The sequence below is a fragment of the Garra rufa genome, chromosome 11 (genome assembly GCF_049309525.1).
Source record: "Garra rufa chromosome 11, GarRuf1.0, whole genome shotgun sequence".
Taxonomy (NCBI): domain Eukaryota; kingdom Metazoa; phylum Chordata; class Actinopteri; order Cypriniformes; family Cyprinidae; genus Garra; species Garra rufa.
The window spans coordinates 39176296-39196738 of NC_133371.1; the positions used below are offsets into that span (position 1 = coordinate 39176296).

The 20443-nt window shown below is 35.3% G+C and overlaps 1 protein-coding gene across 1 annotated transcript in view; it reads right to left on the reverse strand.

Annotated features, from left to right (window-relative positions):
• Positions 1-20443, reverse strand: part of sema3d (sema domain, immunoglobulin domain (Ig), short basic domain, secreted, (semaphorin) 3D) — a 50033-nt gene that overhangs the window by 4290 nt on the left and 25300 nt on the right. The window contains exons 4-17 of the mRNA XM_073850895.1: positions 19141-19203; positions 18211-18330; positions 17955-18048; positions 16090-16218; positions 13676-13818; positions 10794-10908; positions 10558-10627; positions 8740-8884; positions 8088-8310; positions 7612-7700; positions 7466-7507; positions 6444-6601; positions 4317-4381; positions 3993-4129 (exon numbers count right to left, since the gene is read on the reverse strand). Coding sequence (XP_073706996.1) covers positions 3993-4129; positions 4317-4381; positions 6444-6601; positions 7466-7507; positions 7612-7700; positions 8088-8310; positions 8740-8884; positions 10558-10627; positions 10794-10908; positions 13676-13818; positions 16090-16218; positions 17955-18048; positions 18211-18330; positions 19141-19203 — 1593 coding nt within the window. The remainder of the gene's footprint in view (positions 1-3992; positions 4130-4316; positions 4382-6443; positions 6602-7465; positions 7508-7611; positions 7701-8087; positions 8311-8739; positions 8885-10557; positions 10628-10793; positions 10909-13675; positions 13819-16089; positions 16219-17954; positions 18049-18210; positions 18331-19140; positions 19204-20443) is intronic.

Genomic DNA, 20443 nt, shown 5'->3' on the forward strand with positions numbered 1-20443 from the left:
AACACTTTCTTTTAACTTTTTATTCATTAAAGAATCCTGAAAAAGGTATTGCAGGTTCCAAAATATTAAGCAGCACTACTGTTTTCAACATTAATAATAAATCAGCATATTAGAATGATTTCTGAAGGATCATGTGACACTGAAGACTGAAGTAATGATGCTGAAAATTCAAGCTTTGCATCACAGAAATAAATTATAATTTGAAGTATAACACTGTTATTTTATATTGCCATATTTCACAATTGTACTGTTTTTTTTCTGTATTTTTAATTAAATAATCTCAAACTTTTGAACAGGAGTGTATGAAATGGCATAACAAAATATGCTGCATACCTAATTCTTTATTCTTTAGACTATAAAACTTTGCTGTTGTCATGTCGGCCCTGCATCATCTGGATTTTATTACATTTTTACATTATTACATTTTTAAATGTAACTATTCAAATTACTTAGAATCAGCATAGAAATTTTGTTAATTGAGAAAACAAATAAATTGAAACATGGTTCAAATATGGCTAGATTAATTTAGTTAGTGTATGAGATAGGTTTACATACTACGTTTGATTTATTAATTATATAAACCCAATTATAAACCTAGTTAATGCATATTTGTGACCCTAAACCAGTTTTTTTAAAACTAAGTAAATAAGCTTTCCATTGATGTATGGTTTGTTAGGATAGGACCGTATTTGGCCGAGATACAACTATTTGAAAATCTGGAATCTGATGGTGCAAAAAAATCTAAACATTGAGAAAATCGCCTTTAAAGTTGTCTAAATGAAGTTCCTAGCAATGCACATTAATAATAAAAAAAAATAGTTTTTATATATTTACAGAAGGAAATTTACAAAATATCTTCATGGAACATGATCTTAATATCCTAATGTTTCTTGGCATAAAAAAAATAATAATTTTGACCAATATACTACAAATACACCCGTGCTACTTATGACTGGTTTTGTTGTCCAAGGTCTTACTTCTTGTTTCATTTATGCAAATAAAAAACATAAATCTTAAACACAGTCCTAATTAATTTAACTGTGTATCACCTTTGCATACCTTTAGACTTTTTTATTTTTTTTACAACAAAATCAATCCAAGGTGCAACTTAGATTTGTGCATTTTTACATAACAACTGAATAGGTTTTACACAATTGTTAACCAAAATCCGAATTAGAACCAGAACCAATAAATTCTTTACAACTCCCATCCCACAGTTCTCTTGTTGCTCTCTGTTCTGCATTCTGTTATTGCAACCAGCTATCTGTTTACTCAGATTCGATAAAAATTCACACAAACACGCAAGCGTTGTTTTCTCCTCTATCATTCATTGTTGTCTTTTACGAGATGAAGTGTGGGCAGATATTTTTAAGATTGCACCACATGTGTGAGATTGTGCGTGTGTTGCAGGTGTTTTGGGCAGCTGTGTGGTAGGGAGTCATTTTGCACTGTGAGAAAGAAAGGAGGAGAAGAAAAGCAGGAAGGGAAACTAAAATAAAACAAATGCATCATAGCAGGACCAGTGTTTACTTGAGACGTGGGACTGCAGGATCTTTCTCAAAGCAGGAAACTGTGTTTTTTCTTGAATTGCATCTACTCTGTGACATTTGTGCTGTGATTTGACCTTCTGCTGTCATGCTTTGCCATATGTGTTTTCTCTCACACACATATACTCCTGTTGGGATTAATTGTTGTGGAGATGGATCAATAAAAGGATATGCTGATCTACCACTCCAGAGTCAGGTCTTGGCCCCCGTCTATTCATCACAGCTAATAAAGACAAGAGACAGCCTCGACACAAGGTTAAAATGACCTCTGTATCTGCACTATGAACTTTCCACTACACACATAGATTACTTGAAAGGACTGCTGGTCACATATGGCGCATTATAAATCTGTGTTTTAGAAGATAGCACAAATACACTCCCTCAGGCAGTTTAAAGCGACAGAGATAGCTGAAAGACGAATGCATTTGTATGTGTTTCTAAAGTAGGCATGCATGTCACCCAGGTGCATGACACCTAATCGGCAGCAGCGAAGATGAGATGCGATTAAATGCGTAGGTGTAAAACACTGAATAAGAGAGATGAATCCACCAGTGAAGGTCACTTTCTTGCTGTGTTCTGTATCTCTATGTTTGTGTTCCCTCAGTTTCTGAGCCTCAGGCCATTTTCACGATTACCAACAGAACTGTTCCAGTTCTCCGTTTAGTAAGACGATCTTTAGAATTATGCAACATCTATTTTTTTCTAAGCATCAGGGGGTTGAGAGTTACTGTAAATCAGTTTCTAGAGTGTGTCCAACCATGAAAAGCCTGTGATGCCAAGAGATATTGTTATGAAAGAGAAACTATGAGTGGAATACGCCCAGGCTATTCTTTATACATGTATGCTAAATGATGTTTAAAATGCTGAAAAACTGCCATTCACTTTAGTGACTTGGTTTTGTTAATATGTTTCATGAGTGATTAAATAAACAATTAACCAACTAATTTCATTCTTCGCATATGATCTAAAGTGAAATACTTATTAAATACTCTGCTGTTCAAACGTTTGGGATCAATAAGATTTTTTATGTTTTTTAAAGAATTATCTTACGGCTCAAGGCTGCATTTACTTGATCAAACATAGAGAAAAAACAGTAATACTGTGAAATGTTATTACAGTTTAAAATAATTTTAAAATATAATTTATTCCTGGAATTTTCAGCATCATTACTCAAGTCTTCAGTGGCACATGATCCTTCAGAAATCATTCTAATATACTGATTTATTACTTTTATTATCAATATTGGAAACAGTTATGCTGCTTTTTTTGGAACCTGTGATTATTTTCTTTTTAATTCTTTGATGAATAAAAAGTTAGAAAAGGACAGCATTTATTCAAAATAGAAATCTTTACTATCACTTTTTATAAATTTAACACATGCTTGGTGAATAAAAGTATTAATTTCTTTTAAAAAAATTACTGACCACAAACTTTTAAATGGTAGATTATATTGTTACAAAAGATTTCTATTTTAAATAAATGCTGTTATTTTTTTTTTACTTTTATTCATTATTGATTAAAGCATCCTGAAAAAAGCACAATATTAAGTATAAATATTAAGCAGCACAACTGTTTTCATAAATCAGCATATTAGAATGATTTCTGAAGGATCATGTGACACTGAAGACTGGAGTAATGATGCTAAAAAAAATCAGCATTACACCAGAGGAATACATTATATTTTTTAAAATATTCACATTAAAAAAGTTATTTTACATTAAAATAATACTTCACAATAATACAGTTTTTCCTGGATTTTTGATCAAATAAATGCAGCCTGGCTGAGCATTAAAAGTAAAATTTTCAATGTAAAAAATATTAAAAATCTTACTGATCCCAAACTTTTGAACGGCAGTGTAAATATTAAATACTAATTGTGACCCTGGACCACAAAACCAATCATAAAGGTCAATTTTTTGATATTGATATTTATACATCATTATTATACATACATATGATCTGTTAGGATAGGACTACATTTGGATGAGATACAACTATTTGAAAATCTGCAATCTGAGGGTGCAAAAAATTCTAAATATTGAGAAAATCGCATTTAAAGTTAAAAAAAGATTCTTAGCAATGCATATTACTAATCAAAAACTTTGATATATTTATGGTAGGATATTTAGAAAATATCTTCATGAAACATGATCTTTCCTTAATATCCTAATAATTTTTGGCGTAAAAGAAAAATCGTTAATTTTGACCCATACAATGTTATTGCTACAAATATACCTGTGCTACTTAAGACTGGTTTTGTGGTCCAGGGTCACAATTAAATATTTAATTTTGTAGTGTAACTAACTACTTACCAACTGTCACGCAAGAGAGAGGTAGAAAAGTGGGTGAACAATACACACACACACACACACACACACACACACACACACACACACACACACACACACAAAGGCACCGACTGAGGAAAATGCATGTTGATTATACCTCTTGACGGTGGTCTGCTCCTGGCTTCAGTACGAACCAGCGGATCAAGGCCTGCTGGGATTTTGAAACGCACTCAAGAAAAGAGGAGTTACTCTCCACTCCATACAACACCTTCTCCTCGACATTCCTCCCTAACACTGCCAAAGATAGACAGAGAGAGTGATCAGCATATCAGAAAGACAGTAAAGGTATTTTTTGGGTTAGTGTTGAGATCCATTAGGTGAGCCCCACAGGACAATGGAACATCTTAAAACAAAACAGAGCTTTTAGTGCTTTTATGCACTATATGCACACACACACATACACCCACATATGTCTCCTTACCATCCTCTGTGTCCCAGCAATGGCTGGATGGGTCTCCATGTTTGATATCCTGCCTTCTGGCCCTCCTGTAAGCACAAGTGGAAATGCTTTTTTAGAGTCAGATTCACTTTGATTACATTTTAGACTTTTTTGAAACAAATTTAGAGCTGTTCAAATTGAAGCAAATACAGCTTTTTTCAAGTTTTTAAATATTCTTTAGCATCCTTTCATTAATATTCAAATCAAATTTTATTTAGACACCTTCATTTTAGACATAGGATGCAGCAAAAAACATAAAATATAATAAAAAAATAAAAACATTATCCATTGCTCTAGCTCAAACAGTAGATCATGCCGCTAGCAAAGCCAAGATTATGAGTTTACTTTTCAGGGAAAGCGTGAACTAAAAAATTGCTAAATTGCTTTGGATAACAGCATCTGTCAAAGCATCAATGTAACAGAAATTCAAAAACACTGAAAGGAAGAACTGGCAGAAGATCTGAGATACACGTTGTTCATTGTCTAGTTGATTTATCAAGCAGATCTCAACCAGGGTCCAGGGCCCTCTAGAGGGCCTCACCAAACTTTTGAGCGGCCCTCAATAAATTATTATAATACATATTAAAATAAGACAAAACATGCATTAATTAGCCAAAATATATATAAATCGAGATATTTTCATTATAATTTTAATATTTCATATTACATTTATTATGACTAATTTTTATGTTTTTTTTTTGGTTTTTTTATTTTTATTTCATTGGATCCTTAAATATTGTTGTGGACAATGGGGGTCAAAAAAGTTGAGAAACACTGGATTAAACAATCATAAATCCACAATAGTGTGATCAATTATCAATTATCTTAGTGTTCTTAGAACATAAACAATGCCACTAAAACGAACGGGACTCGCACATTTTGTTGATTATTGCTGCTGAAAATGGTCAATTATTGTCAGGTTTTGGGCTGTACTAATCGGTCGGACCCGAAAAAACATTTGAAGTACTATAGACTGCCAAAAGTTGTAACAAATCAAGGAGAAGAGTGCAAAAAACTTTTGTGGTTGGCCAAACTGAACCTCCAGGGCAAGAATCTTGACAACATTTGTGCTTGTTCTTATCATTTCCGGTCAGTTAGGTGAAATATTAGGCTACTGTCTTAATTATTAATGCTTCTACGTAGCTTTACCACCTATTCACTTCAGTTTGTCAAAATATTGCACCCTATCCTGCTTACTAAGTCCTTCTCTATATGATGTAGCAGCTTCCACACGTTTTTTCAGTGGTTTAGACAGTATAAATTAGCAGAACAACGTATTCAGTATTGCTTTAACCGTGCAACCCATGCTGTTGTTTACATCCAAGTGCAAACTAAAGAGCATAACTAATCTTATGTTTCATCTTCAGAGCAAGAAAACAGACAGTAACACTACATTCATGCTATATTTTATTTAGCTTCAATCATACTGCCACAATTTTTCTGAAAACACCCTCAGCTCTTTCTGCAGTAGAACAAACTTCAGTGACAAATATGAATCCTAATGAAGCCACAAAGCGCATTTCAAACAGAGCCATCTGACAGCCAAATAATCTCCAAAACAAACTAAAATTCCGCTCTCTGTGTGTCTCCCTATCTCTCGCTCGCTCTCTCTGCAGGACTGACCTGGCCTCCTTGCGTCAGTGGCGGACCGGAGAGCCGGGGAGAGAAAGGGCAAGAAAACTTCTCTGGCAGCTCACATACATCATCTCAACAACAAAGCAACTTTAATCAATTTACCTGTCCAGTCCAGTCCCACTACACCCTATGGCACAGGAAAAATCAAATATTTATCATTTTCTTCTCTGTGCTGAACTCCAGGAAACAACTCACCCTGGAGAAGTAGGTCAGAAAGAGGGCACCAAAAAGCCCTCTTTCTCTCTCTTTTAACTTTCTGCCATCCCAAAAACCTCAGAGCACCAAACTGCACATCGTGCACATCTCTAGGATATCGCAGGACATATGTGGCTTTGCGTTTTTAGTGTGTGCTGATAAGAAGATCGTTAAACAGAAGTGCTGACTCTGTGAATCAATGTCAAGGCTTTGCATCGACTCGTCTTTGGGACAATGGCTTTATCGGTTCATGTGTGTGTAAGTGTGCATGTGTGTTACCTCTTAGAGGCTGGAATGTATCTGGAGCACTGGGTGCCGTCCCAAGCGCAGTAGGGGTCTCTAGCCAGGCAGCATTCTGCACAGCCCTGCCCATAAATATGGCACCTGTGCAGGGACACCTGCACCAAGCCGTCGCTTCCTCCAACAAACAGCTGCTGCTGCACACACAAACACACACACACATATGCACAAAGTAGTAAACCAGGTGCAATGACAAAAAACTGCTTACTGGAGCAAACTCTCTAATAGAGTTATCAATCAGCATACAGCAATTTGTCTTTTTGGTCCAACAAACTCTAAAAAGAAGCATCTGTGACGCAGAGAAATAAGCAAACCATGAACACAACAACAATAAACGCAATAAAAGTTGTGGTGCTATTGCTTTTCTCTCAGCGTGAGTCTGAAAAAAATCAGGCAGTCACAGCAGACCTTCTCATATAACACCCTTGTAAAAGCAAATGCTGTTTAGGAACTTATTTGAAACCATTTAATGATTTCAAGTGGTGGCATTCACCATAGCGAATTAGAGAAAGAAGTAAAAAGTTGATGAGATAATGAGACAAAGTTTCCATTTAACCCCTGTGATCTCAATGTTATTTCTTATCTGCACTCTATTATCCTCTGCTATTAAATAAAAAAGCTTTAATTGTAAAAGATTTGGCCAAGTGGCACACTGTTGTAACTATAAGGTTATTTTTTTGTGCAGAAGAAAGTAGGATAAAAGCTTTTTGGTAAACTGCAAACCTAACCATGAACTTTAAAAGATAATAAGAGATGATTAGACAAATGGGAGTGTAAAGGAAAAATGAAAGGAATAGGCAAAAAACAGGAGAAAAAAGCTTATCCGTGAGACTCTGATAAAACAGTACAAACAATCGAGGCCATAGCACATTTATTATGAGAATAAGGCTTGAGAATTTGATTTGTAGTTGCAGAGCTTCTGAGAACAAAACAGCTTGCTGATGAATGTCATTTCAATCATTTACGAACTTAAAATCGAAAGTATAGTCTTCTGTTCTTACCTGCTTTGAGGAGATTTCCATGTTGAGGATGGGTGAGGGACTCTGGGTAAATAAATGCACCAATGTTGTTAGCAGACAAACTTTGTTTTTTGTTTATTAGTGTTTATTTATTGTTTTTCTTTTTCTTTCATATTTGAAACATTTACCTTGAACACCTGAAGTTCCTCTAAGATGATCTCCTCTGTGGACCAGTTTTCTTGAGTGATGCTGACAACCTTCAAAACTGATCCCATATCTGTAAAGATGCACATGCATACATTTATGTATCTAAAGCTCTACTGCCACCTGCTGGTTGTTTTACAAGAAAAATTATCTTGTATGTTTTGCCAGACCTCAAACTTTTCTACTTCAAAACATCAAGTTTACAGTGTGTTACAATGTGTAATTATCTGTAAAATTTCCAAGCAATTTCTGAAGGGAAAATTGTTTGTACATCCGTATTTTAATTTATTTATTTTTTTGTACAGATCTCTACTGCATTTTTGGACACCATAGGTATCATCAAAGCTTTTTAAAACACTAAAACAAAAACTGCAGCTTATTTCCTTAATTGTCACAAAATAGAACATTATATCTAATTGTCAAATGTTATTATTAACTTTTGTGTTGTCTTTTTTTTTACCTGTGCCCAAAAACATAACAGCATACTGTCCATCCTCAGCTGCAACACGATCCACTACAATCTGAGTAAGCCGGTACTCCGTATTGATACGAGTAAAAATTGGCCGGCCTGTCATTGGGTGCACAGAGCGGTACATCAGCGGGTGTAGCCGAATAAAACTGATGACTTCATCTGGAAAGTCTTTAGTCGTTTTTATATGAGGATCATATGTCCGACTGGGGCACTGCGAAAGAAAAAGATTTATAGTTACACATTTAGAAATTATAACAGTAAAATATTCTGGAAGTAATTACAAATATGCACTCAAATGAAGTGATGTAACTGCTCTGGAATTATAATGATGTGTTTGTGTAACCAGGAGCAGAGTTCCTTCAGAGTTTAGCTGCAACACATTTGCCTGGAAGTTTAAAGTCTAAAGACCTTGATTAGCTTCAGGTTCAGGTGTTTAATTAAGTTCGGAGCTGAACTCTGCAGGACAGTGGCCTTTTAGGAACAGTTTTGGATATTCCTGGTGTAAGCAGTATTTTGAAGTACAGTGTGTGAAGTATTGGGTATAAATAATGCTATGTCTCCCTCTAGTGGTAATGTATAAAACTCCTCAAAGTGTCAGTGATTTAAAAAAAAGGGAAAGCACTAAAAGAGTGTTACTTACAGTGCCTGGTCTTGGATAGGGGATTCTGCCTTCATATTCCACCCAGCGATGGTCCGGTCCCTCTTTATGAGCGTAAGGTCCATTAAACGCAGCACGGATTTCTTCCATGTTGTAAACACATACCGCTGATCCTTTAAAGATAGAACTGACCCCCCCAAAAATCACGTTAAATAATAAAAACTAAACAACATGAATGCCACAGTAAAAGAAGAGGTGTTACAAATGTGACCCACACTCTTAAAAATAAAGGTGCTTCATGATGCCATAGAAGAATCTTTTTTATCAAAATGATTCCATAAAGAACCTTTAACATCTGAAAAACCTTTCTGTTTTACCAACGGTTCTTTGTGGTGAAAGGTTCTTTAGATTATAAAAAGGAAAGAAAGAGATGGTTCTTGTGGAACCACAAAAAAATGGTTCTTCTAATCTATGGCATCGCTGTGAAGAACCTTTTAAAGCACCTTTATTTTTAAGAGTGCAAGCTGGCAAAATGAGTCGGAATAAATCAGAATTTTCAAAAATTGCTTCTTTTTATTTTCATTAAAAATATTAAAATACATTTCATTAAAATACCCTGAAAATGATATATGACTAGTTGGAATCTGACAAAAAATGACTGAGCTACAACCGATTGAAGGCAATAGAGTCAGCAGAGTTGATTTGATGAAAAATAGAGCAAAATCTAGTAACATTGCATATTTTCCTCCCAATTCTATTTTTATTATAATTAATATACTATTATTCACAATGTATTTTTAATCTTTGTAATTAAAATTAAGGACAGTTTAATCAAGAGCAAATTAAGACCTGCTGTAATGCATGGATCTAATATAATGTGACATTTGCCCAACCATTAACTTAATGTCTATGTAAAACATAACAGATTAAGTCTATAAGTGACATATTTCACACTTTATAGGGAGCTCTCGGAGAGCTTGATCATAGGTTTGAAAATCATATCTTACTGGTTTGAACTCATCAAGCATTCAATATGAATATTCACAAAGCTGGAAAGCTGCACTTTAAAAATAATAGACAACAACTTGTGGTAAGAAGCAGCAGCAGTTGTCCAGAAATGAGCAGAGAAAAAGGTACTCCTCTCAGAAAATGTACAAATAAAGATAGTTTTAGATGTTTAATTACTATTTGGAGCATTGGGATTGCTAGTAGAGGGCTTAATGAACTTTTTGTGAAAACCTCAAATTCAACCAAAACTGACATATTTCACATCTTTTGCCTGTAGCTCAACATTACACCATGCATATTCCGACTCATTTTGCCAGCATGGGTCACAAATGGGCAACTATACAAATAACCACGTTTGTATTGTTATATTATAGAGTACTCCTATTAAGCCATTTTTAAGGTTCCTAATATTGTTCTGAGAGTCTCCTATAGGTTTACACACATGCAAGGTAAAACAACACTTTCGTGGGGTCCTATTTTGCTTTTTCATGTTTTCAAATTTAGCCAGTGTGTGGTGTGTTTGTTTGGGCATAAAAAACCAATGCAGTGTAGAATATAGGTGGACATTATGCAAATGTATTACATGACGTGTAGCTGTCACAGAAGAAGGATTTGAATTACTAACGACTCGTTCGGGCTGTTTAGAGTTGATTCTTTCTTTTGAAAGACAACATTATTTATCGTGCACTTTTACCTTTCGTTTGCCATATTTGAAATGGCATATTAGGGGTACTTAAAACACATTTTATATCACATCGACAATTACACATTTCAAGAATGGATTTCAAGCTATGGTACCCACACCAAAAGCATTTAAATATTGATGTGCTCACTCTAGGATCTGCGTCTCACCTGGTGGTAGTGAACACTCCGTACACCATTGGATTTCTTTCATCTCTGCTAGGGAGGAGAAAGATGTCCTCTGTAACACACACACACACACACACACACACACACACACACAGAGAGAGAGAGAGAGAGAGCACACATTGAAAAAAGCACACAATGAATATCTTTTTAAATGCCAAGGAGAATGATAAAACTGAAATATGTGTTCGTGAGAGGGAGTAGGAACAGAAAACACTCACGGAGCTCATCAAAGTGCGTGTCCACTCCATCTGGTCCAGGAATGGAGCACACAAGTCTTGCTTTGAGGAATGTCGTCCACTTGTTAGTGAGACTTCTCAGGCCTCCAACATCATTCTGCATGCAAACACAAGAAGCATAGAGGATCTCAATTCTGTCTGCTTATAGCATGTTTTTCAAATCCTAAATTTGATGTTTTTCAAATCCTAAATGTCATTAAATCCTACATTTTATAGACTTCATAATAAAAGCATAAACCCAGCATTTGCTGTTGATTAGAGCAGCTTATCTAATTAAGCATGAGACTAGAGAAAACCACAAACCCCTCAGTTACACACAGACTCAAGAGGAACACAAACACACAAGAGAGACAGACAAAGAAAGAGAGTTCAAGAAATCGAGAAGAGCGAGTGAGGGAGTTTATAATGGGAATATAACGACCCTCTCTGTGAATTCACCAAGTGCAGGTTTACGTCTTTAGATGCACAATAGGGCGCTGAGAGGTCTTAGAACGAGAAGACAAGCTGAGAACACTTAAATGAATCTCCTCATTACAGCCATAAGGGTTTAATCAAAGGACTCCAATGATTTCACCTACACCCACTTAGAGCAGCAGACATATTCCTCCTTTGCCATTATCCCTGTTGAATAACACACACTTGAGAAAAAGGGGGGGAAAGACCTAAAAGAGGTTTAGGAGTGGTGTTTTCCAAATTCTTTAATCTTCAAAGATGCCCTCTCTAGTGTTAGGCCAGTTATCCAGTGAGGAATCTGGCCTCGGATAGCTTTACAGCTCACTCCTAAAGCTATAAAAACCCACCCGCTTCAGACCAAGAATTTTGCAATAGAGCTTGGAATTTTTATAGCATACAGACCTGGAGGATGAGTCTTCAGCATTAAGGAAACTGCTATAAATCATTGACTTTTTATAATTGCAGGCTGACAGGTGACTTGCATGGAGAATAACTTTAAATGACTACAGAGCTCTTTAAAATATTTAAAGATATTCTGATTGGTCAATCGCAGCATTATGGATTAAAATATTTTTGTGTTACAACAACCGTATAAACTACACTGAATTGTAATATAAACTACAGTTCAAAAGTTCCGGGTCAGTAAGTTTTTTTAGCATTTCTGAAAGAACTCTAAACTAAACTAAACTAAACTAAACTAAACTAAACTAAACTAAAATAAAATAAAATAAAATAAAATAAAATAAAATAAAATAAAATAAAATAAAATAAAATAAATAAAATAAAATAAAATAAAATAAAATAAAATAAAATAATCTCTTGTATCACTAATGGTCATTATTTTTTTCAGTGTCAATAATAAAAAAAAAGTACTGGTATTAATGCTGGTTTTATGTCTTTTCTATCACTAATGGTCATTATGTGGTGTCTTTTTTCTGAAACAACACAATAATTGTAACTCAAAATTTTTTTTATTACAACTCTTTTTAATATATTTTAAAAAGTAATTCATTTCTGTGATGCAAAAGTGAATTTTCAGCAGCCATTACTCCAGCCTTTAGTTTCATTAAAATAAAAAAGGTAAAGTAAAATAAATAAAAATATAAATATAAATAAATTAATAAAATAAAATAAAATAAAATAAAATAAAATCTAACTGACCTGAAACATTTGAACGGTACTGGTATAAAACAATATTTAATATAAAACAATATTTAATACAATTTAAACTCTTTTCTATTTTAAAATATTTTAAAATGTAATTCGTTCCTGTGATGCAAAGCTGAATTTTTAGCAGCCATGACTCTAGTCTTCAGTATCAATAAAATAAAATAAAATAAAATAAAATAAAATAAAATAAAATAAAATAAAATAAAATAAAATAAAATAAAATAAAATAAAATAAAATAAAATAAAATAAAATAAAATAAAATAAAATAAAATAATCATACTGACCCCAAAAATTTGAACATTACTGGTATTAGTGCTGGTTTTTGTCTCTTGTATCACTGGTTATTATATTATATGGTCTCGTTTCTTATAAAATACAATAATTTTAACTCAAATCAATATTTAATAAGCAGTATAATGTACAGTCAGACTATAAGACAATACATTATTTTCTTCAGAAATTATGAACAGAATAAAAACATTTATCCATATGTTTTTTCATATGTTTTTTGTTTAAAACACATGGCATTTGTTTACTGCGTTGATTATCCATGTGTACACGAGAGCGATTGAGGGTTTTAAAAGCTCAAAACATTGATTAAAAAACAAAGATTAAATGTAGATAATAATATTAAATTAAAATGAAGGTTTTGGTGAGTAACCGCAACCCAGGATCACAAAAGGCAAAATTACTTCCATCTTTTGCGTGCTTTGATGACAGCCTTGTGGAAGAGACCTTTGTGGAGGGAATCAATTACTCACTTTCTTTAGGGAACGACTTGGGAATAGAGTTAATTCACCACAGTGCCCTTTATGGATGTAAAAATGACGCATTTGCGGTCAGTGTGATGTTTGAACTATTGTTCCCCATAGTTTATCTTGACTTCAGATGAATTCAAATCTTGTGTGATGCTCCCAGCCTATAGTGAACTATTGTTAAAGGATGGACAGAACACAATGTGTCAACATGGAGTCACTTAGCACACTTATTTTGCTACGCAAGGGACTTCCAATGTCATCATGAACAACGACTCGGTCAGCAATTCCATGGCCAAACCTCTGCTATGATTTACCCTGCCTGACAACAGTGGTTTGCTCCGCTTTCAGCAGATCACATCAAGGGGAACACACCAGGAAGCCTCCCCTCCCAGGGGAAGCATATTTAATCTTATGTGCTAAGGAAGGATCAGAAAGATGAGGTGAGTTCCTCTCTGATCAGGCAGTGTGAGGACAGCTCTTACCCTGCAGATCCGGGCGACACGAGACAGCACGCTCTTGTCCGTAGTGCTCCCATCATGGGACGCCTCGCGGAAAAAGAAGTAAATCTTGTCATCGTCTGGGTTGTAGGTGTCTGCAATGGGATGAGCTGAAATAAACTTGCCCTCTGTGGGGACAAAAGAGAGAAAAGGCAGTCAGCTTTAATTTATTTCAGTCATGCTAATCCACCAATCACTTTATAAGACTCTCAAGAGAGTGTGGAGGCCTATTAAAAGAGCTAAGACTCACTGTTCGTGTGTGTGACAGAGTATAAAGACAAAACTGTATCCTAGTGTTTAGTGTAAATGCTAGGCATTTCCTTTTAGCCTCACAGCAGACTGTTAATGAGTATTTAGGGTTGGAAAATAGTCTGTGTGGGTTTAAACTCCATTAAACTGAATCTACCAGAAGAGCTCTAACATTCAGAATGAAACCGAAGGTGGAAGAATGATAGTCATTAACTCAATGACTAGACAAAGGCTGTATTATATTGGACTTTTTGCAGAAGACCCAAATAGAAAGGAGAGAGGAGTAGAGGACACGAAAGCGCCAGCAGTTCGCAACTCAGAGTCCAAGCAGAAGATATACAGTATCACATTTAGTTTTTCAAGATATTTAAGAGGTGGAAGTCCAAAGATAGTATTTATGAGCTATTTGACACAACTTTTATGGGTTTATCTATAAACCTCAAGCTGAGTTAATAACAGCCAGTGCAATTTTGCACACCCTGGCAACTCACACAGACCTAACCGTAAATTTAATTTTTCTTTGCTGGATGATTTGACTCATCAATTTTTATGATTTAAGGATCTTTTTTCCTAATCGTGTGAGCTATATATCATAGATACACAGGCAACGCCTCAAATGTGGCACATTTTAATGCTGTTATAATTTTTCCACAGACTGTGAAAGTAAATCAGTTTGTGGTATCAGTATATTAATGACTGTGCCTTTGCTATTTTCTGTGGTTTTGGTTTTCCCCATGTTGTCACTTGTGTTTTCTATGTGTGGGCTTATGTGTGTGGCCGAGATACTGTTTTTATATACACTACCACTCAAAAGTTCAGGGTAAGTAAGATTTTTTTTCTGAAAGAATGCATTAAATTGTTCAAAAGTAAAAAAAATATATATATATCTTTTCAACTTTCTATCTAGCTAACTTTTTCTATCCTAAAAAATGTTTTAAACGTAAATGTTTTTTATCGCCAAATCAGCATAATAAAATTGCTCAAGGGTCATGTTACATTGAAGACTGGAGAAATAGGTGCTGCCATCACAGGAATAAACTACATTTAAAAAATCTTTTTTTCAGAAAAATCCTTCAGGTCCCACAAATTATTTGGTTTTCCAGCATTTCTGTGTATTTGAACCCTCTCCAAAAATAATTTTGAGATCCATCTTTTTACACTGAGGACAACTGAGGGACTCAGTGGACTGCAACTATAGCAGAAGGTTCAAACACTAACTGATGCTCCAAAAGTAAAAACAATGCATTAAGAGCTGGGGGTGAAAACTTTTGAACAAAATGGAGATGTGCACATTTTTCTTATTTTGCCTAAATATCTTTTTTTTATTTAATACTGCCCTTCAGATGCTAGAGAAGAAATAAAATAAGTTAAATTTACCCTGATCTTAATGCATGTTTTTTCCTTCTGAAGGATCAGTGAGCTTTTGAACCTTCTGTAATAGTTGCATATGAGTCCCTCAGTTGTCCCCAGTGTGAAAAAATGGATCTTAAAATCATACAGTCATTGTTGAAAAGGGTTCAAATACACACAATTGCTAGAAAACCAAAGAATTTGTAAGACCTGAAGGATTTTTCTGAAGAACAGCAGGCTGTTTAACTGTTCAGGACAAGCAAGGGACTCATGAACAACTATCCTTGAACAAACAAACAAACAAACAAACAAAAAAACACACAGCTGTGGACCATTCAGGTAACAACACAGTATTAAGAATTAAGTGTATGTAAACTTTTGAACGAGGCAATTTTTATTAATTTAACTATTATGGACTCTTGTGGACTATAAGTAAACGTCTTTTATGTGAAATATCTGATTCAGGTCAGTACTAAATAAACAATAACATGCATTTTGAATGATCCCTCTTATTTTGGTAAAATAATTAACATTTTGTAGATTTTGAAAGGGGGATGTAAACTTAAATCTTACCAACCCCAAAATTATGAATGGTAGTTTACAAAAAGCAGATGTAGAATAATACAGTACCTATGGCTAAAACGCAACATGTGAACCATCTACACTCTCAATAAACTCCCTCAGTCAGAACTTGTAATGCACAAGAAACTAAATCTTAAAGCTAAACTAAAAACAGGTTGTATGTCATTTACTGAGTGCTGGCATGAGTAAATTGAACCAGACTGTTGGGAAGCACTGACCGTTGATCCAGTAGTCCTCAGAGATGTCTGTGCGAATGTACTGCTGGTCTGGGGGCGGGCCGAGAGAGCGGCTAAACGTGCTGTCCTTGCCCAGGAAATCAGACGCCGTGCCAGCATAGAGATACTGATCTGAAAGCATAAAAAGAGAGCATCTCATCGTAAACATAGAGCTGTGGTCAGGCTGCAGGCACGTTTACTAAAACTGACCAGCAAGTCATCGGCAACAGCATTCCTGTGCGATTTTCCTCACACGTGTGATATACAAACCCAGCTGAGAGCTTACAGTATGTTCCATAAATAAATTAGCGTCTCCATAATATCTGTGACAGCTAAAATGGGTTTATGGACTATGTTTTTAGAATCACTCAGCGATTTCTATCTGAGTTATCATTTGGTGTTTGGGCCTCCACCCTACCTCACCCATTTCTCAATGTATGTGGTTTGGAGCAAATCTCGATGACATCGAGGGGAACGTGCTCTGCGTTCTCCCAGAATTGCTCCCTGCTGATTATGGCTGTGCATGTAAATAAACAAACACCCCTGACCACACTGTTGAAGAAGAGTTCAACCAAAGGTAAAAAATCTCATTTGAAATACTAACTTTAGATTTACTTTCAATTTTAACTGTTTTACTTTAAGTGAACCCCAGGTATTAAGACTTGTATGCCGTGATAAAATATGATGTCTCTTACTGAAATATGTAGCATAAAACCAATGAAAGACAAAAAAAAAAAAACATCGTTTTATACATAATTTGGACTGTGGGGGTGCCATTATTTGGATTATGTTAAATGGTTGCACTCTGTGAGCTACTGACGCTGCCTGTTGCTATTTTTACCGCAACACAACTTTTTACCATTGATTTTTCCCTACAAGGAGTCTAAACGCCCCCCGATATCGAGTGAAATCCATGCTGAGAAACTCCTTCAGTTGCTGCGGCATTATGACAAGTGCCAGAATGTTTACATCCTGCCAGGATGGCATCTACGTTTCCTGTCTCTGTTGTTTATAAGCTCTTTCAGTAACTGTGGTCTTCCAGGGCTAAAGTGGAGAGAACAAAGACGTGGATCTTTAAGAAGTTTTATTCATCCACAGGCAACTTCCCATTGTTTTCTCCTCTTCTTATTGCTTTACAGTCTTTTATTTTCCGAGTTGTGTTGCGATAAAAATAGCAACAGGTAGCGCCAGTAGCTCACCGAGTGCAACCATTTCATGCAATCTAAATAATGGTGTAATAATAATTTTCTACTACATATTTCAGTGAGAGACATTTACGTTATATTAAGCCACACAAGTCTTAATACCCAGGGTTCCCTTTAAATTGTTGTCTATTTCGCACACAAGGCTGAATGACTTTTATGATGATTTTTGGGCGATTTTGGAGCTTCTCACAAAATGTTTTCATTTAATTAAATTTCTTCAAAACTCCTTTAGTGTTTCGTGCCAGTCAATCTTGGAATGATATGACAATTTTCCCTTTTTTTTTAACTTTCCTAGTTCAGGTCTTTTTATGACGATTACAGTTTCAATCCGTTTTCTGGTAGGAAGGAAGTATGTGTAATGACTAATGGCTGTAATTTATCAAAATTTGTTCAGCTGGAAAAATTCAGGCTTCAATACAACCCACAAAAATGGAACGCAAGGAAAAAAAAAATAAAGTTTACAGCTGGTACTTTTGACAGGGTGTGACATTTCTCTGCAGCCCTCCATTGAAAACATAAGGGTCGTTTTAACTTGAAGCCAAAAACAAATGTCTGACAGACATCCAGAATTTTCTTGGGAGAAAGCCTATCACGTGCAGAGTAAAATGCTCTTTACATCAAGTTTGTGTTTGGAGAAGGAAGATCTGTTGGATTCAAGCTCACCTGTGAGTACTGAAGCAAAGGGCTGGTGTGGATCAAAAGGACATTTCATTCGGCCAGATTCCACAGAGTTGCTGAGAAGGTGCAGCCAACTGTCCTGCAAGCATTACACAAAACACTCACCATTAATATTTACCATACAGGAGAAATGACTTAACGAAACAACTCAGGTTTTAAAAGAATACCAGTTAATCACACATAAAACCTAGAATAACTCAATAAACTCTGTATGGAAGTAGTCAATAATTTAATTTCTTGCCTCTTTGTGACCTTTGACCTCTAAGAAAGCACAGGTGGGATGGAAGGCTCCAGTGCCACAGGCGTAGATATGGGTCCGGTTATAGCTGTGCAAAACTCGAATGAAATTAGCACATTCGGTCTGAGGTAGAGAGAGAAAGAGAGAATGTGATCATGTGCAGGGACCTCAAAAAGGTTCATACATTTTTTTTTATGTTTCTGAAAGATGTCTCTAATATGGAAGCCTATTTCGGTCACTGAATAAAAAACAAAAAAGGTAATTGTGACAATTTATCTCACAATTCTGACTTGTTTTCTCGCAATTGCGAGTTTACATCTTGCATTTCTGGTCCAAACTCGCAAATCTGACTTTTTTCTCAGAATTGCATGATATAAACTCGCAATTGCGAGAAATAAAGTCAGAATTGTAATATATAAACTTGCAATTGCAAGAAATAGTCAGAATTGCTAGACACACCCTTGTAAATCCAACTTTTGTTTAGAATTGCGTGATATTTATATCTCAAAATTCTGACTTTATAACATTCAGTTGCGAGAAATAAAGTCAGAATTGCAAGATATAAACTCACAAATCGGACTTTTTTTTATAATTGCTTTTTTAAAAGTTTGTATCTAACAATTCTGACTTTATAACTCAAAGTTGCATGTTTATATCTCACAATTCTGAAGAAAAAATTTCATAACTGCGAGTCTGTATCCTGCAATCATGCTTATATGGTTCTCAAGAAACATTTATAAAAAAAATTGATAAATGTATAAATGATTTAAAATAGTAATTACTTTTTTTGCTGAATGAAAGTATTAATTTCTTTAAAAAACAACCTGCAGTGAAGGTCTAAAGCTAACAGTTTACAGCTCACTTTTACAAGACAGGTTTGAGTTTTAGAGGATTCATTCAAATCAACAGCCATATATCCTGACTGATACTTACATGAGGGTTTTTGCCAGCTAGTATACACATATCCACCCTGTCTCTTGGAGCTGGCCAGCTTAGCTGCAAGTGAGAAACACATACACACAAAAAGCATGTGAATTCAAGTAAAATACCAGCATAAGTCAGCTTATGTGTTTACAATTGTCTCTCATGGCATTGTTTCAGAAAGGTAATTCAACCATGAAGTGTAAACCAAACAAAAACTCTGATATAAGCCCTATTCAAATTCAAACGCAAGTTAGAAAAGAGTGTGTGAGTACAGTATGTGTGTGCATTTGTATGGAAGAGAGAGCGAGAAAAAGTAATTTTTTCCGTAATTTTATGGAAAAAATCATGGAAACAATTTGTTTTTATCCTATTGCTTACTGTATTTATTTACTTGGTCAGTGTCATTGTGGGTTTTGGTTCTTTTGCCGTTGCAGGCCGTAATGACCTTTAAAATAACGGAAATCACTTGGCAAAGTGATATGGACTGTGGTCAAGACCTGCCTGGAAATACTTTAGCCGTGTGTTTCTCTGAAAATCAACCAATCAACCAATCAGATTCTAGCATGTAACAACCCCGTAGTATAAACAGAGTTGAAGCCATTGTATATTTACCAGATGAAAAGCTTTACACATGAAATACTGTACAAACATGAGTTCAGGGTTAAGCTCACGAAAACAGAGGATGACGTACAGATAGAGTGATGAAGGGGCTGCTGGCGCTGTCTCTGGACACATGTGTTATAAAGAGCTTAAGCGCTTAGCATACACAGGGCTGACCTTTGACCTTGACCTAACAGAGCCGTCTCTACATGTAATAAGCAATCCAGGATTACACTTGCTCGTGAGACGACTTTACATAATGGTGCTTTGAAGACGCACCTACCGCAAACTTAAAAAGGAGCACAATGTACATTGAACACTGAGACAGTGATTGACAGGTGTGACAGCTCTGTAGAGTGATGCTGGTGGGAATATCTAGATGTGACAGTAACTATGAAATACCTGTGGGAGTGAAAGTATGAAGCGAACTAAGGGAACTCCTAAGGCAGAGACACATATAAACACACTTGACCACCTACTACCACAAATGTATTCATAAGCCAAACATATCCAGAGACTCTCACACCATGCTATCAGGCATTTTTGTGAGATTAGAAAGGTATAAACAGTTTTGATTTGTACTTAGTTTAACCCAGATTATGTTGTCCAAGTGCATAAGTACTATCAGTCGACAGATTTATAACTAAAAAAGGGAAAATAATTTTGTTCTCACAATAATGCGACCACCTACGAACCACCTAGCAACCAAAAA